Source organism: Hippoglossus hippoglossus, chromosome 4, assembly GCF_009819705.1.
Source record: "Hippoglossus hippoglossus isolate fHipHip1 chromosome 4, fHipHip1.pri, whole genome shotgun sequence".
Classification (NCBI taxonomy): Eukaryota; Metazoa; Chordata; class Actinopteri; order Pleuronectiformes; family Pleuronectidae; genus Hippoglossus; species Hippoglossus hippoglossus.
Genome location: NC_047154.1, coordinates 20,068,907 through 20,094,013, shown reverse-complemented (window position 1 = coordinate 20,094,013; position 25,107 = coordinate 20,068,907). Strand labels below are relative to the sequence as shown.

The 25,107-nt window shown below is 42.0% G+C and overlaps 1 protein-coding gene across 3 annotated transcripts in view; it reads left to right on the top strand.

Moving 5' to 3' along the window:
- The window catches only part of dennd1b (DENN/MADD domain containing 1B), a 99,884-nt gene that overhangs the window by 40,073 nt on the left and 34,704 nt on the right, over positions 1 to 25,107 (top strand). For 2 of the 3 annotated variants that reach the window (XM_034582086.1, XM_034582085.1), the window contains exons 4-12: positions 770 to 819; positions 1,855 to 1,974; positions 7,190 to 7,259; positions 9,078 to 9,158; positions 11,147 to 11,206; positions 14,262 to 14,315; positions 14,900 to 15,010; positions 22,604 to 22,704; positions 24,718 to 24,763. In XM_034582086.1, the coding sequence (XP_034437977.1) occupies positions 770 to 819; positions 1,855 to 1,974; positions 7,190 to 7,259; positions 9,078 to 9,158; positions 11,147 to 11,206; positions 14,262 to 14,315; positions 14,900 to 15,010; positions 22,604 to 22,704; positions 24,718 to 24,763 (693 nt within the window). The remainder of the gene's footprint in view (positions 1 to 769; positions 820 to 1,854; positions 1,975 to 7,189; positions 7,260 to 9,077; positions 9,159 to 11,146; positions 11,207 to 14,261; positions 14,316 to 14,899; positions 15,011 to 22,603; positions 22,705 to 24,717; positions 24,764 to 25,107) is intronic. The other variant, XM_034582087.1, reaches the window with a different exon arrangement.

The following is a 25,107-nucleotide window of genomic DNA, read 5'->3' as shown; positions in this document are numbered from 1 at the left end:
GTGGCTGTGTGGCTGGTCTGGAGTGGCTCACCCATATGGTGCTCCGCTCTGTTCCTGCTCCCTGTCTAAATCCATATGCCGCTGGTGGAAAGGTGCCCCTCTCTCCCCTCCTCCCCTCCCACCTCGCTTGAAGAGCATGCAGACCCTCACCCTCCCCGCACCTTCCCCCCCAACCCACAGGGGAGGTGTTGGGAGGTGAAGCCCTAAAGGCTTGTCCCCCCCCCCGTCGCTCCTACCTCTTAACCCCTCAGAGCTGCTTAGCCCATTGTCACTACAATCTGCCACCATAGCCTTGGTGTTGTGCCCCCCCCACCCCCACCCCACCCCCCCTTCTCTCTCTCTCTCTCTCTCTCTCTCTCTCTCTCTCTCTCTCTCTCCCTCTTTCCCTCTTTCTTTCTCTCTCTTCCTTCATCTTTTCATCTCCTCTTGGCACCCGATAATCGATGAACTTATTAACTGCTAATTATTCAAGCTGTGGATCGAGGATCCCTCCCCACCCTTGAAAACAGGGGAGCCTTTCCACCCTGTTCTACCAAATGAAGTGGTTTATGTTGCCCATTCATTTGGATTAAGTGCATTTAGGCTGCAGTGTTTAGGATGTGAGGACCTTGTCAGATTTTTATCAGCAGCATTTAGCATTAATCCTCATTTTGTCCAGCCAGTTGATAGCACCTACTTAGCAGAAGCCCAAGAGATTTTTAAATGCACGGTTATTATTGGGATATGTGTTTCTCTAAAAGGGTGTGTTCTCTCTGTTCTGGTTTCTCAGGAGGTCCTTCAGACGATACCAAAGTTCTGCTTTCCCTTTGACGTGGAAAGGTACGATTCCTCTCCTTCTCCGCTTCCGTATTTTTTCTGAACTGGGGCTCACTGTCGCCCACACACACACACACACACACACACACACACACACACACACACACACACACACACACACACACACACACACACACACACACAGACAGACTCACACACAGACTCACACACAATCCCTCCTCCGACTAACATAAACACACATAAGCATTTTAACATATATAAAAGATGATCTGTGTGTTTTGCATCTCACACTTGTGTTATGAACTGTAACGTTACCGTCATTCGTTGGATCTGTCACATGACTATTTACTGTGACTATCAAACTTTAAAGATGAGTGCGTTCACTATTGCAAGTGGCCTTTCTGGATGTAAAGCCGCCCCAAAATGTCCCTTTTATAAATTTATTTTAGAAAAAACAACCCAGCTGTTATGAAAACATCCCCAAATCTTAATGCTGTGCCGTCGAGAACAGATGTTAATGATAACGACGAGTGACCAGCCCACTTGCATATGAGAGCGTGCGTGTGACCGAATCCAGAATATGACGGAGTGGGTTTCTTTCTACATTTTTAGTCTAGTCAGGCCAGCAGCTCTCTGAAAAGTACCGGGCTCATATTTTCAGCACGGAAAATTACATGTTAAAATTCCCATTGTAAAGATGGGGGGGATGGGGGGGGTGAAAGGGGAGGAGGTCCATACAGTCTTTTACTGAAGCTGAGCTGCTGCCATCTAGTGGTGCAGGGTTGTACCGAGTTTCTCTGGAATTCACCTTGAGGTTAGAAACGCTTTTTACAGCTTTTCAATACTAGAAATGTGTGACATCAGATTTGGACCCTGAATGGAAATTTCTCTCATGGCGAGAGAGAAAAGAAAGAAGGAGTTTCTGATCCAGGCCCATTAAACTGTGTTGAAATATAGTGAATTTAAAAAAAGATTTCATAGATTTTCTTTAACCTACTGTATTCAGTCGATTATTTAGACTTTATGTGCTTTGGTCGTGTGTGTGTGTGTGTGTGTCTCCCTTGTGTCTGGTCCCAGGGTTAACCAGAGTCAGGTGGGGCAGAACTTCACCTTTGTGCTGACGGACATCGACGGCAAGCAGAGATTTGGTTTTTGTCGTCTCACTCAAGGCTGCCGGATCTGCATATGTCTGCTCAGGTAGTGCACGTACACACACACACACACACACCACCACCACCACCACCAGTCTCTCTCCTAATCGCTTTACTCTTTTTTATTTAATACTCCAAGGTACATATATTTATTTTTCATTCAGAATTCAGAATCATTCTGTCCTAATGTACTGAGACTCATTGCAGTCTTTAACATGTCACACTTTTTTTTTTAAAGAATAAACTTATTCAACTTCAATCAATTAAACAAATGTCATAAGAGACACAACTGAAAATCCCAAGAACTAATGTGCCCTTTGCAAATGCAAACATTTAAAGTTAACCTTTCACATTTTACTTTCTAAATCAGAATCAAGGGAATATGTGAAACGAGACTTTGTTCAAACACCAATGTCTTTACTTACTTATTCAAATAACCAAGATTTGGACTCATTTCCTTTTTCAAATGATCAACGGATCACTGTCAAAACCAGGTTTCTTTAATATCTGCATTTATTTCTCAAGTGTGATGGGGAAACATATTTTTTTTTCACACAACCTAGAAGTTTATAGAGCTTTTTGAGACAACATTTCCATTCATTCTCACGCTTCACACTGAGCTGCACTATGCCAGAATAACAAATTTATATTCTCATCTGCCCACACAAATATGTTAGTGTTGTGCCTATAATTATCCAAAAGTTTAGCGGTTTTTGATATTTCACAGGTGGATTTATCATATCACAGGATGCCTAAATGAGGAAACCAAACCCAGGAAAATTAAATTTTCTTCACGTAATTACTCTTCAATAAGAGCTATTATCATTTAATTACCGTGTAATTGCATGTTGACACAACGTTTTTACACGTGTGATTACCTCACCATCACAAAGAAGGAGCACCCCAGTGTTAATACCAGTGAACAGGCTCATGCACTTTCGAATAAACTGTGCAAAATGTTTAAAATAAATCAATTTTTAATGAGTGTATTAAACTGTTTAACAAACACCAAACTGGAGAAAGAGCACAAAGCCTTTTCTTTATCTCAGTGTAAAGCAGCACTCATGTAAGTGCTGTCTTGCCTCTGTATATATGTGTGTGTGTGTGTGTGCGTGCATGTGTGTGCGTGCGTGTACGCTGGGTGTGTGTGGCTGTTGATGGACAGTCGTGGGTTTGTCACTGCCCTGATGAGCTGCTGTGAAGAACGGTGTCCCTCCTCCCCACACCACCCACCCTTCCCGGCCAGCTTCCATGGCCTTTGTGTTTCTTTTCTCTCCCTCCGTCTCTCTCTCTTCCTCCCTCTCTCTCTTTTCTCCTCGTTATTCGGCTACTGCCACAGTGCGACAGCAAAGACGCTTGGCCCATAATTATGCATGAAGCTTCGCTGCCAATTAGCAGAGGCTCCCCTGTCCCTCTCGCTGAGTTAGACATGCTAATTCATTTGACATATGATGTATAAAATTCATTATGCATTCTGAGTAGTTTGCATGGCTTGCTTCATTTATAATAAAATAATGTATAGAAAGTTTTATTTTTTTAATTCAAATTTGTTTATGTGCTCCTAGTTTTCTTTCTTTTTTTTGAACTCTGATCTTTTTCCTTTTACCATCTTAAATAGCCCCACAGTATCGTGAAAAGAGTCATGGAAATAGTCAAAAATATAAATAAGATTTGAGATATCTCATTGAGGAAATGTGTAATTAAGTTCCTGTGTTCAAGGCTCTTGGTTTAAAAGTTTGTTCTCTTTGTTTATAATTATTTAAGCCCATTCCGTCATATTAGTCATGCAAGCCAGTATAAAAAAAAATGAAAGTAGATTGCTTCAGTTCAAAACATTTGCAATTGTAGAGGAATGGCGAAAAATACAGTTTATATTAGTTGTTCATCCTAAAGAATTGTAAGTAAAGAATTTGTTTGGTTAAAATCCAAAGCACAAAGGCCCAGGCCCCACTAGTCTATATTAATATAATCTATCATTTCCCATGGATACAAAATAGAAGTAATTAAAACAGTTTGCATCTGTGTGATTGTTGAAGTGCTGGGACCATAAAATTGTCACCTCTCCTTACGGGAGGAAGTGCCTTAATGAGTAGGACAGTTTTATGTGTACAGCCCTTTATAGTCTCATTGCTGAAGCTGTGGCCCAAAGAGCCAGGAAAAACATCCAACAGAAAAAGAAATGCGTACGAAAACACCGAATTATAACTGGTTTTATTTTCAAACCTTTACTCCCCTGTCTTCCCTCGTTCTTTTCTCACAATTTGACAGGTTGTCTGCTAAATGGGTGTAATTCAGAAATGAAAAACAAGGATTTCCTCAGTTTTATTTAATGGCCGAGGCTTTAGCATACATTTAGGGACTGCGTTGCTCTGTTTAGTTGGTCACTTATGGGCTTGCCAGATGACACTTCCTTCCCCTGTGCTTAACCCTTGACCCGAGAAGGTAAATGTGTAATGAAGTCTTCCACTGAGCCGTCTACAAAGTGTAAGATGACTTACGATTACAGGTGCCTGCGCTTTAAAGGAAATTTAAGACTCATCGGAGGAACATGAATAAATGTCATGCTTAACACCTTACAAGTGCTTTATGGTGGCACAAAGGGCTGAAATTAGTGCTCTAGTATTAAGGTTTCATCAAACAACTAAGAGCTGCGGTTTATAGGTGTAATATGTGAGTGTGAGTGTCCACAATATTCTAAACTTTAGAATTGTTTTATTTCACTCTACATTTTCATTGTGGATACAACCAACTCACTTGAAAGATTTATTTCAGCGACGCTGCTGTTTGTGTGCGTTGTTTTCCCTGAAAGCATAATTATAAAAAGTTCCGAAGGCACGTCCATGGCTCTATCGTTTATCAGACCATCTCACAGCACGGAAATATCTGAGGCTGGGATGGAGAGCACGGCGGGCTGTGAGTGGGCCACAGATTAACTGGTTCATTCTTTGAATACATGGCACTTTGAGGAGACATGTGTTTAAAATGGCAGGAGAGATTGCGGGGCCCCCACGCACCGAGCACGCCAGTGATGGATGCCTCTCTCTATCGGAGGATTTGCGAAGCACAAACAGATCTGAGCAATGAACTGTGAAGAGTAGGAGTATCTCTCTAAGCTTTTCTAAACTTTAACTTTACATCAACAAAGCCAGCAGAACGTGTGGGGGGGGGGGTAAAATAAAACAATACACCTTTTACGTTATATACATTCGGTTGTATTTGAATAAAGCATAACAAATTAATTACCTATACTGTAGGACCGTGTTAGAAAGAATATTGATGATTTGGGCTTGGCTGCCCTCCCCATAGTGATCATGCATTTTCCTCTAAGACAAAGGATTTCCAGCAACTCGGTGTAGGAGTGTAATGACTGTGAGAACAGTGAGGCCTGATGGCTGTCTCTCTGACAGCGAGAGCCCTATTTACATCTCCTCCTACTGTGATAAATGAAGGATTAATGTCCAGAAGCCTGGCTTTAGAGTACAAAGTCTTTGTCTCCCCACCCCCCCCCCCCCCCCCCCCCCCGTGCGTCATTATATCAGGCTGAACTTTGCGTGTAATGGTTAAAAGTAAAATGACCCCATATGCAGATATTTGCATGTTGTTTGACGTGGCAGAAATAGGTCTTCAGGTTGATATCCGGTCAGCATGTGAATTAACATACGCTTGTTTGATTTGGCCTCTCCTGCGAGTGTGACCTGATTGCACTGAATCTCATGCAGACGTCAAAATATTGGCATGTTAAGAGGCTGATTGTTTCAGACTAATGGTCACTCAGCCTCTCTGATTGGTGCGCTTGGCTGCACTTCCTCGGGAACCCGGCCTGTCATTGGCCCCTTGTGGATTTAGCAATAGGAAAATTTGCATTAGGTTCACTTTATTGTTTTTCTTGTTGTCTGTTAATTCCAGTCTACAGAGCAGCCAGTGACCCATGCCCTGGATACTCCTTATTCTCCAGCTAACAGGACGTCTTCGGTTTATAAACTCACACCCTCAAAACTCTGACTCTGACAGATGAATTATATAATCATGGAAATGCAGATTTAATCTTTGTCAGAATAATTTTAATTGAATTATAGTTTTTATTACTTGTATTTAAGACAACTCACATACTGACATTATTTATCAAATTCAATAAGAAAATATAGGCGTCCACTGATTGGCCACTCGTTTATTTTTCAACTCATGAATCCAGTTAATTAAACATTAATGGGAGTTTCTGTTGATTGCGATGCTAAGAAGGTCCTTATAAAGGATTGTTAATCATGCAATGTTGGAAATTACAAGTTAAAACCCCCAAACTGGATCAAAATTCAACACCTTGATTTGACATTAGTATTACTATCATTTAATTACATAACATCAAATGAACTGAGCCCTAACAGCTTTTGTGCCAAAAAGAAGATGTTGGCCACCTTCCACTCAGATTGCAAGTGGACTTGGCCAAGAATATGTCAACTTTGTAAAGAAAGCCATGCTGCAGATGCTCTTAGCTTATGCTGGGTGTTCTTAGTGATTAGCTATAACACAAACACCGCAGTATAATTTATTTTGAGCTTGTTAATGAATTTATTTATTTCACGTTCATTACATAAGGCAAAGATTTTTTTAAATACGTGAAGGGCATAAAAAGAAGCAGAAAGGAGGAGGGGGAGGCAGGAGGCATCTTGGGCTGCATTTTTGTTAAGCTTGTGCATCTGGGAGCAGCATGCTTGTAAACCATAGCATCCCTCCACATCACATTAAAGCTATGGTTTTTTTTTTTTTTTTAAAGATCTAAAATCTATTGTTTTTTTCTTCCACCCTGCCATCCTATTGGCTTAAAGAGCAGAAATGTCAAGAATTCCTAGCGTGTGGAGAGCCCTGGGTGCGAAGAATGTCAAAATAAAGACTCTTCTCTTCTTACCAGTGTAACAATGACACTGGAGGAGCTGTAGTGAAACACAAACCATTTTAAATGTCCTGTATACATCTGATGTGTTAGGTTGCAGACATTAGCCAGTAGATAAATCCGGTAATATTACAAGAGTACATATACAAACTGTTCGTTGTGCAGAGTCCAGCACAGAGTGACGTTATTTATAGTCATCGGGACAAAGTTTTCACGAGACAGAATCTCTCTACATTTGTTTTACTTCTACATCCTGCAGGAATGGAGACCCTGTGATGCATCACATGTTAATTTGTTTTGATTTGTTCAGTGCATTTTATTTGTTTAATGCATATGATTAAATAACATACCTTTGTTTTTCTGTCTTTTCCAGTTATATACCATGGTTTGAAATCTACTACAAGCTGCTAAACACCCTGTCAGATTACCTAATGAAACAACAGGTAATTATTTGGACTTTTATGTACATGAAATGCTTTACGAGAACACAATATGAAAACAAGGCATGGTTGTATGATTTGACTGAGAGACAAGTGCACAGTTTTGTGTTTTTGAATCTGCACTGTGGTAAGATATTTCCCTCCATTCTGTTCTTCCTCTGGATGCTGCATGTTATCTTTTGTGTGCAAGTTTTGTTCGGCGTCTTGGGCTCGACTTGGCTTCTGTTGTTAGCAGCAACAATGTTGACATTTCACAGACCAAACGCTGATCTGACACTGGAAGTTATTCCTGATGATTTACTGGAAAACAAATCGTTAAGAAAAACACACACGCACGTACACACACAAGCGCGCATGCACACACACACACACACACACGCACAAATGCTTGCGTTTTACAAAAGTCTTTTCCCCTGACTATTCAATGCATTGTACGAGCAAAGGGAGGGGAAATGTAAAATATGCAACAAACTGGGGAGATGTGCAGCGTCTAGCGCAGAGGGTATAGGTGATGTTCCTGTGTTTAGAAGAGAGAAGAGGGAGATAGAGGAGGAAGGAGGGAGGGAGGGAGACAGACAGAGGAGAGGAGAGAGGCAGAGCGCTTTGGGACTGCTTTCAATTGTCATGTAGTCAGTGCTTCCCCTCAGAGACCCTCAGAGAGTCGTGATCAGGACTCAGACTTTTGCTAAAGTAGACAGTCACATAAACATATACACATTTCTCTGACTGAAAGGGATCCAGGAGGATAATCTATTACATATATATAGGCTATACGCATATATAATATATATTTATTTCACACATGTATATAGAGAGAGGGAGAAGCAGAATAGGATAGTTTGGTGTGTGGGCAAGAATGAGGAAGAGAGAGACAGAAAGATTGCTGGAAATCCTGAGTGACTGAAGTGTTAGTGTGCATGATTTGGTTTCTATTTACCCCGCTGTCCGTTCCAGGCGAGAGGGAGATGTTGACAGACGAGGGAAGACAGAAGAGCGATGAGGGTTTAAGGCGAGGGGTAAATGAACTGTTTCCCCAGGCCGTGTTGCTGACCATGCGTGTGAGCATTGAGCCTCTCATGACAGGAGGCTGTTCGATTGCACACACCCCGACACCCCCCTCCTCCTCGTCCTCCTCTCCCGCCCTCCTCTTCTTTACTGTATATTGCCACCCATTCCTCTTGAGTTTCTGTTTCTCTCTGGCTCACAGACGCACGCACACACAAACAAACAGTTCCTCAAACAACTGCTCGCAGCCAAAACCAAAACAAAGTTCCCTGAGAGGGCAACAGAGAAAGGAGCTAAAACCAACAATGCTCAACCTCTGCGTTCACAGTCGTTATTTAAGTACACGTTGCAAAGTTTGGTCCCCCTTCAGTTTTTCCAGCCATTGGCTCAGGAGTGTAAATAGCAGTCTTGTTGTAGAGCTCATAAACGCGGGTGGAATAATCTTGGGGCCTGGTCTGTGGTCAAGCCGGCTCTATGACGGCTTCTGAAAGCCCCCATCTTCAGAGCGTAGACCCCTGCTTAATTACCGACAGCCCTCTCAGCCATAAATCAACGCTGCAGGATAATAAGCGTCTGCAGTCCTACGCTCAGCCGTCTTTTAACCTCACCACTGCTCGTTAAACATATGTCAGTCGGATGTTTTGGAGCCCTTCAGGCCTCACTGCAGGATTGCCCTCTGGTCTGCATCAGTCCCAACGCTGTTGTTAAGATTGACACATAACTCGCGACATCAACAACACAAGTAAATAGAAATTCGTTTGTCCTGTGTGTTTTTATGTATTTTTTTTCTTTTTGTTGTTTGTTTCTCCCCCCCAGGAAAATGACTTGAACGACATGCTGAATTCTCTCTATGATCTGCCTGTGCCAAAGCCCTTCACGCCAGTCAACCTGAGTGTGGTAGGTATAGATCTTATATTCCCCCTTATCAGAGGGAAGACAGCTTAGAGTAGACGCAGAAAGAGAGAGGAGAGAGGGCCAGGTTGGTTACTCTAGTAGTGGGTTGCATCAGGAAGGAGACTATAGCACGAAAGACAAAATGTTTAATATGTGGCTTTCAGTCATGCACTGAATATCAGATATTTTCTTGAAAATGTCTCGCCAGCCCCCCAGTAAAATGTTCGGAAAATTCACAGTGAGTGAGTGGACCTATTGATGAAGTTTCTAACATGCAATTGATGCAAAACTGAAACTAGAATGACGCTCAGTAGAGTTCATACCTCTGCCAACAGTCCCCTTAAAAAAAACCACATTCAATTTCACTAGATCTGGATTTTTACTTGGATCTGCAACAAATTACACAGACTCATGAATATCAGTCCCCTAAACAATAATTACTCTCTGAAAAATCTAGGAAAATGTTGAAAACGCCCTATCTTGCAATGTTAGAGAAAGTGGATCCACCTTCCCTGACCCATGCATTTCACCAAGGTTCATGGTAATCTGTGGTAGTTTTTCGTAATCTAGCTAACAATCAATTGGACAGGTATGAAAACATGACCTTCTTGGCAGAGGTACAAAAACAATACAAATATCTCAGAATGAGAAAGAGGTGCCGTACACGTAGAAGACGCCGTCAACGTGGTCAACTTGGAAAGCAAACGAGATTGTGTATACATCATGATCTGCCCCCTGCACGCTCTCCCCAGATGACACCACCTGAACACTCCAGACATTTTCTTATCGTTGTGAACGCATCTGACCGGGACAATCTCCTGCTGCGATCTTCATGTTAAAGGCAAAACATTTTAAATTTCCCTGATATTTTCGAGAGTTGATGTTTGGAGACAAAGAGGGAGGAATAATGAGAACCAAAGTGAAATGGACACAAAGAAGAGAGGAGGAGACGAAGACATGGCATGAAAACAGACGAAGAAAAAAATATGGGGCAGACAAGCAGAAACAGGGAGAGATCAACAAAGTAAAGAGGTTGAGATAAAGGAGATAAATGAGCGAGCAGCAGAGCAGAAAGGAAGTGGGGAGCCGGAAGAGGCTCAGATACTGTAGGTAGGACGAGGGGAGACACTGAGGGCCCACGACTGACACTCTGTTTGGAAGCAAGAAGTGGCGCTAACAGGTTTTTGTGTGATTTGCCTGAGCTGGGCATGTTTAAACTTGAAGGGTCCTTTCACAACTCGTCATGTCTCCTGCTTATCAAAAAAACTGAAATGGATTAACGACCCCCAGGTCCCTCAAAGTTTGTTTGTGTTAACTCAAACACAATCTCATTGTATGGTTCCAGCTCATACATAAAGAAATCACTCTTGAACTCCTGTAAACCTAACAAATATAATGGTTGTTTAACTCATAATATTTTCTATTCACTAATATCTGTATTTTTGAGTTGCTCAGACTCAACAGCGTAATGGGATCAAAAGAGTTTCAGCGTTAGCCTTTGTCCTCGAGGATAAACCCTCCTTTTTTCTTTTTTTTTACCAATTAAACAAGCTACTCTGGGTCTTTTCTGCAGCACAGGTCTCAGAAGGATACCCATCTAATTACACAGATGAATATACAACATAACAATACTAATACGAGGTAATCAATAAATCTCCAGCAAGGTTAACAAGGTCAATTAAGATTCCTTGTGATTTATTTTTTCTTTGTGTCAGTTATTTTTTCATCAGCTCTCCATGAGAACAAAACCTTTTCATCTGAGTCTCAGAGCTTCATTGGAAAAGAAGCCCCAGAGAACAGAGGTGATAGCTTCATCTCTTTTTCTGGAGAAGCCACTAGTTTGATATTTAATTGATGAAGCAGAATTATTCCCTAAAAGAGTGTTTTTTTGTTTTATCATGGCAGCCAAGAAGAAGGATCATTGTCCCCTTTCATGTGTGAACCCTGTTTTGCTCTCTCTCTCTCTCTCTCTCCCTCTCTCATTGTGCAAGAATGAGCAGTTGTATATTGCCACTGGGCAAGTACTGAGAGATCGGGGAAGCAAGGAGATGGTGAGTGGAGGGGAATGAGTGAACAGCAGAGAGGGAAGGAGGCTGCTGTGAAATATGAAACCGCCGCTGCACTAATCGCATGGGAGCCGCGGCTTTCCAATTTGGCCAAATAAGCTGCTCTATCTTTTTAAATATAACAAAAACAAACTATCCTGGGCCTTGGTGTGTGTTTCTTCTCTTCTGGAAAACAATCAAACTTTGTAAATGATTAATGCCATTCCACTCTGCTATATTCTCTCTCTGAATATCAAAAGTTTTTTTTCTTCCTCCACACTCTCTTTATGTTTAAAGCAAAGGCAATTGTGCTCAAAAAATCTCCTTGATGCCTCTCCAGTTAACCCACTTTCAATGTTTTTATATAAACATGTCATCGAAAGATGAAAAAAAAATAACAATAAGATAAGCAAGCAAACAGCCAATGAAAGCCTGGGTTGAGTTGAGGAGCATGGCTTGTGATTATCACAATAGCATGAATTTACAGACCAATGGGGAAGGAAACATTTAGCGGGGAAGAGAAAAGAAAGAGAGCTGCCAAGAGATTTCTACTGTACGGTAAACTGTTGTTTGTGTGGCAGTTACAGGGGGTGTCCAAATCTACTTCAATCTTCTATCACAATTTACTTATTCGACTCATATAGTTTATAATTGGCCTCTTACCGGTTCTCTTTTCGGTTGGTTTACCAAACAAAAGACTTTGACTATGAAACAAAGACTTTTAACGCTATGACATTAATACAAGTTCTGCCCCGAGAACATTCCTTTTATTGAAAATGATTAAACCCTAATGTTGCCAATAAAACACACAGGCGAAGAGAAGTGGGTAATACAGTGAAAATCTGACTTCATTTTAGGAGATTTAAAGTTTTCAGGCATAGTTTATTTCACTTGCACGACATTAAAATTATGCAGCTCAACACAACAACTTTTACCCAAGATTCATTAATTGTCATCAGAATAAACAAGTTAAAAACATTAAGTACTTCCTACATTTGGCACTTTTGCTCCGTCAAGCACTTTGTAAATAAAACAATTATTTAACTTCATGTCAATGTGTATATTAAACTTGTATATTGAGCCTAATGCTGCTGCTGGAAACATGGGAAAAGAGATTAATCTCAATTCTAACAGATTCCTACATTGCAAACAGATTTCCAGATGTGTCAGCTAAATTTTGAATAAAACTTAAAATAATCGCCCGTTTGCTTTTGTAGATACATTTATAAGTCGTAATGGTAGCTGTGTAAAATATGCATGAAATATGGCTGTAATAATTGAAACAGTATAACAAACGCACTTATCTTAAAGACGGGCACGTAGGAGTCAACATGAACATCAATCTTTTGCCCAGAAAAGAAATTCAAAAGGCAAAGCTCTGGATGTGGGTATCGGGTTAGAGTTTGTTCACGCTGCATGTTCGTCTCCTCTGAGCTTTATTATAACTACAATGAATGCCCCCTCTCTGGGGAATATGACAATTCTTTACACATGTTGTTTTCAAAATTGTCACTTAATACACTAAACAAGTAAGTGGTAGTACTGCCAATTCTTGTAAGTTATTAGTTTGTGATTTATTTCTTCATATTGTCACATATGACTTTTTAGCATCAGTCTTTTCAGCAGTTGGTAGAAATTCTCTCCTGCGGATGTCATATAAAATTGAGGGAAGTTTCAGAATCAGGCACCAGACAAATACTGAACAGCAGCACTTTATTCTTTATGCTCATGTCCAACATCGTAGTAACTAAAAAACGTTGAATCAGTTAATTAAATTATGTCATGGGTTAGGGTTAACCTGCACTGAATTAAGTTTTTGGAACTTGTATCATGTCCTATCAAAATAAATAGTTTTAACCTTGCTCAGGACATTAAGCTAATTTTGTTATTATCATTTCCTTCCCTACATTTCCTCTCTGGCTGTGGCGGGCTGCCTCTCTTCCCTCATCATCTTTAGTCTCTATAATCGGAGACGTCTTTCTCTCTTGGTGGAGACACTTTCCTTGGTATTGCTGATTTTGAATGCCTCAGCATGTTTATTGTAAGCCATGGTGTTGTTGATATAATGTATACCTGTCAAGTTTTCTTTTATTCATCGAAAAGGACGACCTGTATTTAGGTGTATATATCTTTCAATACATATTTTTATTATTTTTCTATTTAGTTGTGCCTCTAATAAATTGTAAAAACGTGTTTTTTCATCAGGCTCCATCTATTCATTCAATACCTTTTTACCACCAAAGCTCAGGTGCTGGATGCCATCATTCCTGCCACTGGAGCCTCAAATTCAGTTCTTTAACACTACAGCAAACACTGACTATGTGTTTGCCTGAGATAATTTGCCTCACAAGTCAATAGCGGTAAGCCATGTGCAGATGAATAAATTGTAATCTTTTACTGTACTTACTTTGCTTGCAGTGTGAGAACAACTACTGTCCACGCTACAGTGGATTTCAGCAAAGACCTGCAACAGATGGTCGAGTGGAGGCCTAGAGAAACGCAGGTGTACTGCGGATACAGGAGAGTGTGTGTGTGAGAGACACAGCAGTGTGTTTGAGTTGGTGGTTTGTCTACCTGTCTCCAAACAGCACCTCTCTCTGGCCCCTTTGATCTGAACACCGAACCTGCCCTGCTCTCCCAAAGTGAGACAGGCAGCCCTGTGATCCTCTAAACAACCTGTGTGTGTGCACCAGCGTGCGTCTGTGGATGCACACGTGTGCACATGTGCACGAGTACTTTTGTCTGTGTCTTGGGCTCCACAAGCCTTTTTAATGCTTAAATAAAGGCTCAGTTTTCCACCGGAGACATCACCCCAGTCTGTGTCTATGGGGAACAGAGCTGCGATTGAGCTTTCTCTGTTCTCTAGGCCCAATAAAAGCATTGCCACAGTTCAGACACCAGCTCAGCAATTCATATAGACAGAGCTGAAGATGAGCTATAAATCATAGAACAAAGTGAACGGCCTTTTTCCCCCCCGTCTTCCCCTCATTCTCCTCTGTGAGTGGTATGCTTCGCTCGTGACCTTCCCTCTTCTTTCTCCCGCATGTTTGTGTTTTCGCAGCACTCCTACTTCATTGCCCCGGATATCAATGGACTGCCAACGATCCCTGAGAGTGTAAGTACACACGCAAAAAGAAAAGAAAAGAGACAGAGGGAGTCAAAGAGAGATCCCCCCCCCTCTCTTCTGGAAACATCTCTGCCTCTAATCGTTTTTAATCAGATACACTTGTCACCTTTTGAAATTATTGCATCATCGTCTTGTCTCAGCTTTATCTCCTGTGGTGCTTGTACTTTTAATGTTGAAGTTCAGTGATTGCCACGGGTATTAGAGGATTCAAACTGAACACATGTTCTTTGTTGAGCTTGTATTCAAATTGTAGCTCAACGTGAGCTTAGCAAGTCTTTATGGCAAGATAAAAGACCAGAAGAGAACAGTAGTCATTCTGGCAGTTTTAAGCGACATTGATTAATATGGTATCTATTTTTTAAATGCGAATACTATATTGTATAGAAAAGAAGATGTAATGTCATGACAGCAAAACAATATGTGCACACGCGGAAGTCCAAGTCCTTTTTTCAGCCAGTACTGCATGTCTCTCTTTATGGCACATTGTGGAACTCTCCCCATCTGAAGCATCGACACTTTACTGTAAACAAAGACAGTCTGTAATGTGCCTTCTGTTCCTGTCTATCTTCCAGAGGAACTTGACAGAGTATTTTGTGGCTGTGGATGTCAACAACATGCTCCAGCTCTACGCCAGTATGCTGCACGAACGACGCATCATCATTACCTCAAGCAAGCTTAGCACTGTGAGTCCATTCCCTCCAAGTCGTCCTCTCAGTTAGACTTATCAGCTGTAAGGAGAAAAAATAACATCCTCCAACTCCTTGAAAGAAGATTCATGTCTAAACATTGTTGGTGTAGGTGTAAGTTTCTTTCACATTTTAATCGGGTTTCGATGAGTTATGCTTGGTGTTTGCAGTTTGCTATGTAAAAATGTTGTGTGCTGTTTCTCATGCATCCCAAACAACAACAAAAAAAAAAGAAATCAGATATGAGAATATGACTATAAATTAGCAACATTGAGTCACGGTTGTGATTTTTTTGGCTTCATATCAAATTCAGATATTGAATTACACTGCCAAAAAAAGTGTATTGCTGAAATGTTGGGACTATTCCCCAGATTGAACATGATTCTCTTCATCAATATTCAAACAGGATATCAAACCCTAAGTAGTATGATGAGAATATTTATCTGACATGGCTACACCACTTGTAAGGGGAGCGCTGAACTGATCTGTCGGCCTCCCCACCCAGACATCCTGCAGTCAGGCAGCCGCACCATCGCCAAGCTGTGAAATCCACACTAAAGCTGGATTATATTTGACTGTTTGTCTTATAACTGCAACATATTAATGGGCAAAAAGCCTTAAATTATCCGTTATTATGTGTCTCAGCTCTTTCACATAATTTAAAGGCACTTCAGTCTGTACGAGGGAGGAAATATCTGTCTTTCTCCCCCTCTTCCTCCCTCTGTTCCTCATTCCATCCTCCTCCTCCCCCTGTTATCTCTGAGACCGATGAGGCAGAGCCAAATGTTTATGACAGATGAGATGGACGGGGGGAAGTGATGTCATCCAAGTCATATCTGTATCTGCAGTGTAGCTGCGTGGTTCGGCCTCGGTATCTATGTGGAAGGCTGCAGAACAGTGAACAGCCGGAGGGGCCTGTGGTGGTGATGGGTGCTGGAGGAAACGGTACCAGGGTATCCCGCAGGAGCTCTAATCAGTACGAGCTGTAGAAATTACCCAGCCCTTGGAGAGTTTCACCTGTCTCCCCTCAGCTCTTTGGACCAGCAGCACCTCCTCTCAGTGTCGAGGCAGCACACTCTGCTGTGACACGAGGTTACACGATGTAAATTACCAGACTCAAGGGTGAAGGTGTTTTTCTTTTTAGAGGGAAAATGGGGTGGGGGTGATTTTTGTCTGTGATTTACAGTTTTCTGCAGAGACAAATCTTGGCTTTTTTTTGTATTTTTTATTTTTTTATACAAATATATGCCGACAGGATATTTTAAGAGCTTCCACGTCAGACCTTTACCTCTGTAAGCCTTTTATCCTCTGCAATCCTTCCTCCACTCATCTGTCTATCCATCCATCTTCCTCGGGGAGAGGTGTTTTGGTTTGGTAGCGATATATGTCAGGCGCTGTAGTACAAAGGTATTTTCACATCCCCACTGGGATTACTAGCAGGCCCCGTGTTATTACTGCTCCTGTGATGCGTTATTTTTTGCTGCTGGGTAGATTGACCCCCTAGTTCAAGTGGAAATGGCTTCCATGATTCTCGAAGTGTATACATACTAAACTGAAAAAAAAGAGTGAGTGCAGCTCATTATCCACACCACTTGTCTTGTGATCAAATATCTTAAAGGATGAGAAATATATAATTAATGTCAGAGTTTGTCAAAATGTTTGTTAAAGTGAGTGTTAGCAGTCAGCGGATAGACGGGTAATATTTCTATAGTCGGCTTGCCACAGATATAGAGGATGTATGAGAGAAGGTATTGTTAGTAACATCGTTAGTACCATCCAGCTGCTTTTCACCACCTCCGCCTGTCCAGCCTCTCAGCCAAGCAGAGAGAAACAGGGAATTCAAAGAGCAGGGAGAGTGAAAGACACACACACACACGCACACACACAGATATACTGCATTTATTCTGCCTGCTCTAGGTGCTGCCTGTGTTAAAGCCCCCGGTGAACCCGCTGTGTCAGTCTGTCGGTACATGGCCGGCGTGTCTTGCAAGCAGCCAACAGCAAAGGAATAAATCATGATCTTACAACAATGCGTCAGTTGACTTATTGCTGTTTCGTGACCAGAGGTGAATGGTACCACTGTTTTAAAAGGCCGGTCGGCGGTGGCACAAGGGTGGGAGCCAGCCGAGCGTGCAGCCTTGTCATAGGGCCGTATAATAGGGCTGCATCGGCCCTTCCTCTAACTAGTCAGTTGGGAGGACCCCCACCACCACCACCACCATCGCCCCACCACCCTCCGTGTCTTTCATCTGCCGAGGCCCCCCAGCTCTGGAGCCCAGCCTCTGCCCTGCCTATCGCCCAAACTCACACAGCTCAGCCCCAGCACCAGCTGACAGCAGCCCTCTCATCAGCCTGTCAGGCCTATGCTAACAAGGAGCTATCCATCCACCATGCCCTAGAGTGCCAGCTGTCTCTCTGTTTCCTGCCTTTTCCTCTGTTGTTCCTCTCCTCTCTTTCCCTGACTTCTGTCTATCTCTATATTTCTCTATTTCTCTCCATCTTAGTTATTCCTGCTCACTGATATTTTATGTCCATCTGTCTCTCACGGACTCTGGCTGCACCTCTCTTTCTCTCTGACTTCACCTCCTTCTTCCTGGGTGTCTTAATGTGTCTCTCTGTTGTTGTTGCATCTGCAGAACATCAGGACGTTCCCCCCCTCCCTCCTTCCCTTACCCTCAATAAACTGATTTCAGCCCTGTGCCATGTGTCTGGCTGTAACGTTTGTATTGTGGCACCGGGGCCGTGTATGTGCACATGTGCACGTTGTGGGTGTTTGTGCATTTTTTGCATGCATCTGTTCATTCGCGTCTCCTGCACTCACAGGTGTTTGTACCTTATGCCGTATGTCTTTCTGCGAGAGTCAGTGACCATGTGTGCATGTGTGGGAGGCCTGGCGTTAGCTGTTACCCGCGTTGTCCCGTGTGCCCTCTCTCTCTTTCTCTCCCTGTGCCACCTACTTGTTTGTGGCACACCTCCGTAGTGCTGGGCCTGACATCGCTGTATGTCAACAGAGGGAGAAGCAGAGCGCGGGTAATTGGCGATTTAGTTGGTGTGGGTGAGGAGAGAGGGGAAGGCTAACACAACGATGAGCAAACAGGAGAAACAAGGGAGAGATGGCAACGTACAGAAAGACAGCATGAGGAGAGGAGGAAAACAGAATAAGAAATTAACTGGGATGAAAATTAGACGTGGAAAGTAGAAGAGGGAATTCAATTTGGAGAGTGAGTAGGGATAGAGTTGGAAGTTAAGGCTGGTGGAAGGGGAAATGATTGTTTAAGGCTGGTGTGAGGAGGTCAAGAACAAGTCTGTTGATACCATTCCTCCTGTCAAATTGAATTACGTTGCCTGGAGCAGCAGTTATTTGTCTCACACTCTGCTCTCACTATAATTTAACATGTTCAACAGGTTCCTCCTTCTGAGAGTAGATGTTCAATCTGGTAAAATGGCCCAGTCACCTTTTTACTGCCCCCTTACATGTAAAATAATATGTGAGAGATGGTGTACGCAGGTCCCACAGTCGCCTTTTCTCCATTTCTGTCTGCTTTACTTCAACATGTCCAGTTGCTTAGGTTAAGAGGAAGGGTGTGGGTGGAAGCACACTGCTGGCTGACACAGTCTGCAGAGCTCAGAGTTGCAGTGTTGAGACGATCTGAGATCTCTGGTGGGTCTTGTTCTTTAGGGAAACATCACTGTTGGGTTGTGTGGCCGTTCGGGGCAGGTACAGGGACAAGCCTGTCTGGATATGAGGATGTATGAAAACAGAAAGCAGTGAGTTGTGGCAGCTGTAGGTCCACTTGTTCTTGTTAACTGGGGAAGTCTGTGTCAAAATTGTTTCGGTTAAATTCGTGTAGAAAAAGCCCATTAGCTGTATTCATGCTACTCACACGCATGCTTTTATTATGTTGTATGCGTGCTGTGTATAAAAACCCGATATTTAAGTGTGCTGTTGATGGATGTCATTGTCCCACAATGCACTGCACAAAGAAGGAGTCGCTCACAGCTGGAAAATATTAGAAGAAATTATGACTTGTGGTGAAAGAGCTTTGTAAGTTGCAGAAAACAAAAAAAAAAACTTTTATAATTAAAACTTTTACAGTCTCATTTGTGAAGTTTTATTCCAACGAGGTAGTTTGATTGACATCCAACGTGTTTTTATGAATGTATACAAACTGAAAAAGCAATATTGTTAAGACATTCATTATGTCGTACACACTGTAGACTGTAAGTATATCGTCTGGAGTCAAGACACAGCCAGTGACTCACGCCCAGACCACTTTATTGACAAAACTAGTGTGTGACCTCTTAGCTTCAGTTTATTGCTACCTACTTCAAAGTTGCAATGCAAATTTTTCTTCCACTTTCTTCTCCGCCTCTTCATCTCCGTAAGTCTCCCTGTCTCTCTCTTTTCTGTCCCTCTCTTCCTTTAGTGTCGTTGAATGGATCTGGGTAAACCAGTGTTAGTGTGGACACTTTCTGTCTCAGCAACAGCGCACTAAGAAAGCTCTCAGGGCAGAACCAAAGACCTTGACTGTTTTTTGAAGCAGGCTGTCGCTGTATAATCGGTTAGCTTCTCTCAGAGGAAGGGGCCACACACACACACACACACACACACACACACACACACACACACACACACACACACACACACACACACACACACAGTGTGAGAGTCAGCCAGCCCCTCATTACCAGGCAGAGCCCTGGTCCCTGAGGACTGGACCCAGCACCTAATCCCGTATTTGTTCTTGGGGACTGTATCTGTGATTCTCCATTGAATGGAATATTAAGCACCCAGGTCTTTTGTGGAGCGTGTAAGCCATTTGGCTCCACTCATCTATTATTTATCAGCCTGGCAAATATTTTATCAGCCTTAGCCTCTCATGACCCACTCTCATGTGAAGTCCCCCCCTAAATGAAGAAGGAAAAAAGAGAGGAGTACAATTTCTCTTTTTTCACCCATTTATCTTCCCTTTTTACTTTTTGCCTCATTCGTTCTAAAACCTGAACAAGGACACAGGGATTCGTATTAAGCTCAGTTAGTGGAGCAAATATGTGAACTATTCCTCTGCAGTTCCCTCCAAGTTGCCCTATCTCAGGCACACTGCCACCTCCATCGCTTTGGAGATAACAAATAAAAGAAAACAGGAATCTAGATTTGCTTTATAAATCGTTATCTTAGTTTCAGTGTCCCCCCCCCCTCCTTCCTCCCTCCCCAACTCCCTCAAGCCAGCCAACCAGCCTGAGAAGAAGAGAGAGAGACTCCTGTTTTCCCTTTCAACCTGAGAGTAAATCATGCCAATTGAGGGACTCACCTTGAGGTCTGGTGGAGATAATTGGAGTTGGTTAGCGAGGTGTTCTGTGCTATTACCTCCTGGTACCGGCGAATGGCTGGGGCTTGTCTCACACTCCCTGAGGAGAAATACACTTGCCTGTTGGCTGTCCGCTAAATATGTGTGTGTGTGTGTGTGGGTGTGGGTGTGTGTGGGTGCGCGCACATGAGACGCATGTACATATGTGTGTATGTATACCCATAGCCGGTTTGCTGACCTCTCTTCATCACATTTTAATGGCCCGTTAATGTCATGCTTTGGAAAAGGGAGAAGGGTGTGTTGATTTCAATAGTCGCTCTTCCACCAAGTGCTTCACTTTCACACATTAATATTCATAGCATTGATTTATTTTCAGAATTAACCAGAAAAAAACAAGAAAACAAACTGTTTGCCAGGGAATTAATCCTGACAGGAGCGTGGCATTGTTGTGTTTTATTTGAAGACGGCAGCCAGTGTAAATATGCATATGCAGATACACAGAGCAAGACACCAATTAAATGTTGATTAAGTCCTAACTATTGTGGGACTGGGTTTATGAGAGATTGCACGGAGAAAAAAAAGATCATTGCTTCCTTTTTTCCTGGCCGATATGAAAAATGAATGCAGTTAAGCATGCAGGCAGGGAGACAAACACATGCACACTTTTTTGTTGTTGGGAGCTTTTCAGATGTCCAGGCTTGATGTTTGTGTGGATCGTGAGGGGTGGGGCCCCTCTTTCTTTTTTCTCTGGCAGCAGTGGTTTTCAGCCGCCAAAAGCTCGCCCACTTTTGGCCGGTCAATTGTGACATTGTGTGTGTCAGTGAGCAGGGGGTCTCCTGGTAGTTGTGCTTGTGTGTGTGATAGTGTGTGTCCGCTTCACACATTGACTGTGAAGCTGCAGCAGTATAACAGCGGCTGCTGCTCCGGGGTCCCGGCGGTATTGGCCTAGCCCGCAGTCTCTCTTGGCTAACTCATGTTTCATTCTTTGGCAATTTGCCCTAATGAAGTCCCGCAGGAGCCCCTCAGACCTCTGTTCTCTTTCCATATTTAATCATGTTATTTTAATCTGGGGGATGAGCTAAAGCCTCTTTCTCCTGCCTGGTGTGTGTGTGTCTGTATGTGTGTGTGTTGCAGGTCATTACTATAGCGGAGTTTTTATGAGACGGGAATGTCAAGATGGGGGTGCTGCTGGTTTTAAGACGCTGGAGACAATGACTTTAATTTTATGTGTAATGTTGGTTTGACAATGTAGAGAGCGTCTTTAAAAAGGAATGTCATCTTCGTGTGATTGCTTCTCATTATTTGTTGAAAAAAGGGGTTAATTATTCCATATTTTCTCTTTAATTTCTTAGTCATGGTAGTTGGGGTAATTTTGATTTTTATGGCTCCTGTCAGCGCTGTTTTGGACTCCCTTTGTTGCTTTTGTGCAGGTCGCAGCACAATTCTTATTTTTGACGTTGAAATTGAAAAGCAGTTAATTAGGAATGCAGGGATGGTGTTTTCGCTCATTTCTGTGTTTGAAACAGGCTTGAATCTGTACTTAAAATACTTTTTTATCCAATTTGAAAAACGCCTTGTGCAATTTTAGCGATATCATTGCTGTGCTGTCCCACCACAATTGAATCAGTATACAGGAAGCCCTGGTTTCATGTTCTGAGTGTGAAGCAGTTGTTTCCTTTTTCAGTCTTTACTATACTTTCCTTTTCACCTCGTCATCGATCCTCCTCCCCTCTGCCGCGTTCATGAGGTTAAAGACAGGCTCCTGTCAACTGGTTGATCTTTAGCTTTCAGTCTGTTTTTCTCTTTCTCCAACAATAGCTTGCAGGTCGTGTGTTCATCATAAAAGCGCCTGGCATGTCAGTGTACCATGTGTTTCTGAGGGCTTTTGTTTGTGCGCAGGATTAAAGGCTACAGCTGCACGTTTGTCAGTGATAACTCAATGAAATCAAAGTACATCAACACCATCACAACTTCAGCGTGCTTGATCAGATTTCTTTAAAAACAGGATAGTACCAGGGTATTGTTGGAAATGGAGCGTCTGTTCTCTAGACCTTGGCAGTTAAATAAGGTGTTGAAATGCATCATGAAAACAAGAAGAAAAAGGAATATAAGTGTGTTTAATGCAAATGTACGATACTTTTTCTCACCTTGCTGCTCTTCTTTCTTAGGGGGCAGTTTTTGAGAGTGAATTCAGTCAAACACAGAAGAGTTTTTCTGTCTCGGTTCTTCTGTGTTGTTGTGGAAACTTAGGTTGAGTTTGTCCTCTTGTCTCTTTCTGTAGTTAACTGCATGTGTCCACGGTGCGGCTGCTATGCTCTTTCCCATGTACTGGCAGCACATCTTCATCCCTGTGCTGCCCCCGCATCTTCTGGACTACTGCTGGTAAGGCTGACCACCTCGGAAAAAGTCACAAGCACACACACACACTCACACTCACACACTCACACTCACACACACACACACACACCCCCACCATGTGTGCTGGTCATTCACTGAGCTCCACCGCTAAAAACCTTGGTGTAAAATTGCAGATGCACGTGTTCACACATTCTCCCACCCGTTCTTCGCGTAGTTCTCACGATTCCTCTCGTGGTGCGCCTTCTCCTGTGTGGCCCCTCAACATAATGAACAGCCCAGATCACCTTGCTCCATATTTCATGCCAGCGCTAGCTCCACACTCCCATCATCTTAGCCCTCTCAGGGATTCATTACCATCCATCCAATGCAAATCTGACAAATCTGAATGGACTTGATTGGAACTGAACGGAGAGTAACGGCTCATCTGCGAATCTGCGAGCGTGCGGGTCAACTTCAGATCTGTGCATGTTAAAAGAAAACACAGAGTGTGGAAGTCAGCTTATGTAAAGGGAGCTGGTTTAAGTGCTGATAGCTCGTACAGTACAGGGCTTTTTACCAATGAGGGACACATCAGCAGAACGCTCTTCATCACTGACAGTAAAATGTGATTTTCAACACTCTGCGAAGACTCATCTTTATCTTATTCAATCACAGGGGTGAGCTCCATGCCCTGATTAGATAACTAAATAATATTACATGCCATATGTGTGTGAGCAGTACGTCAGAGTTTCTGCTCAAACTGGTGTGTGTATGTGCAAGTATCTGTTTAAACCTATTTTGAAAGTCGGTGCTGCACATTCATGTAACAGAGTGGACAGTTACTACAGTGCAGAGCAACAGGCCTGCTGCTTGTGTTGCTGTTGCTTTAAGTTAATTATGAGCCTGTGGCTTCTGGATCATTCTGGCCAGACAAAGCTATTCCGTTGTTGCTGCCTCTGTAAACCTCATCATAAAACAGGCTTTCTGTTATTTGACTATTAAGTTCATTTTATTCATCTTGGTGCATGGGAGTCAGACACCTATGTTTCCCTCTAACTTTTAACATGAAGATGAATATGACATTAAATAATAATAAAATAATATGAATCAATTTATATTTATTTAGCATGAAGAGAACCCTTTTGACGCTTCTGCTCTTAAAATTCTCAACAGTTTTACAAGTCTTTCCATAGTACTTGAATCTGCCATCTTGTCGGCGGAAAAACTACATAAAGTTACTTTCAAAAACACTTTTGTCAATACTAATATTTACATTTTTTCAAAATTTAAATGGATAGTTGAGTAGTAAAAGTTTCAACATATGTAATGTCTGTGATAGTTTAAGACAAAATATACAAAAAAACACTTTTTAGCATTTGAATCAACAAGTGACCGAAAATCTAAACTACTTTAATGAAGGAGAAACATGGTTGTTCAACTTCAACACTTAAAAATCCAGCCCAGTAAAGATGAGTTTGTTTGTCCTGATACACGATGGTTAATTCAATGTTAACCTCCTGTCACTGTGCTCCTTTGTAAATAATTTTAAACAGACAACGGTTTTGTTGCCCTTGTTAGGATAATCTATATATGTGCAGCTAAATTGAATTATACAGCTCTGATTATTTTCTATGCAGCCACTACACATCTGTTGTGGCACAACAGTTTCCACAATTTTTACAATTTCCATATTTCTTTTATAGAATATCACAGACGCAATCAAAAGTTATATCACAGTCAGGTCATTTCAGGGCATTCGGTTTACAGTTATAAAATACAGATAAACCACTCAACACATTAAAGGAGCTGTAATTTATTCAAGTTTATAGTTTAATAAATAAAGATGAATCAAATATCAATGAAGTGATTAAATGGACTTCAGCAGATCGACTAATGTGTTAATGAAAGAGCAGGCACACGACACACAATGTTTTTTATCCTTTTCCACATGGGTGTGTGGAACGTAGTGTTAGTGGAGCCTCCATATGTATTATAACCACATTCAACCATCTGATATTATTATTGTTCAGAGCTTTGTTTTCCTCTCTTCATTCACAGTGCCCCCATGCCATACTTCGTGGGAGTTCATCTGAGTCTGCTCGAGGTATGTTAGTGAATCTGTGGGTATGTTTACACAGTATGCATATGAATGTGCATGTGTATAAATGTACATCATTATACTGTATGTGCATAATTATATGTGCTGCTGCAAATTGATGCACATGTGTCAACTCTGTTCCTGAGAAGTTAAATGCTGATGTTTACTAATTTGATTTAGATATTTATTATGAATTTCAATGTGATGGTATGTAGATTTTCTAGAAATAAATAATTAAATCCTAGGCTGTAAATGTATACTGTAATGCTGCAATTGCAAACATGGACATGTGCTTTAATAATGGTATAAAATTCAAATAATTAAATGAATTACAGTAACGTGGTTTTGCC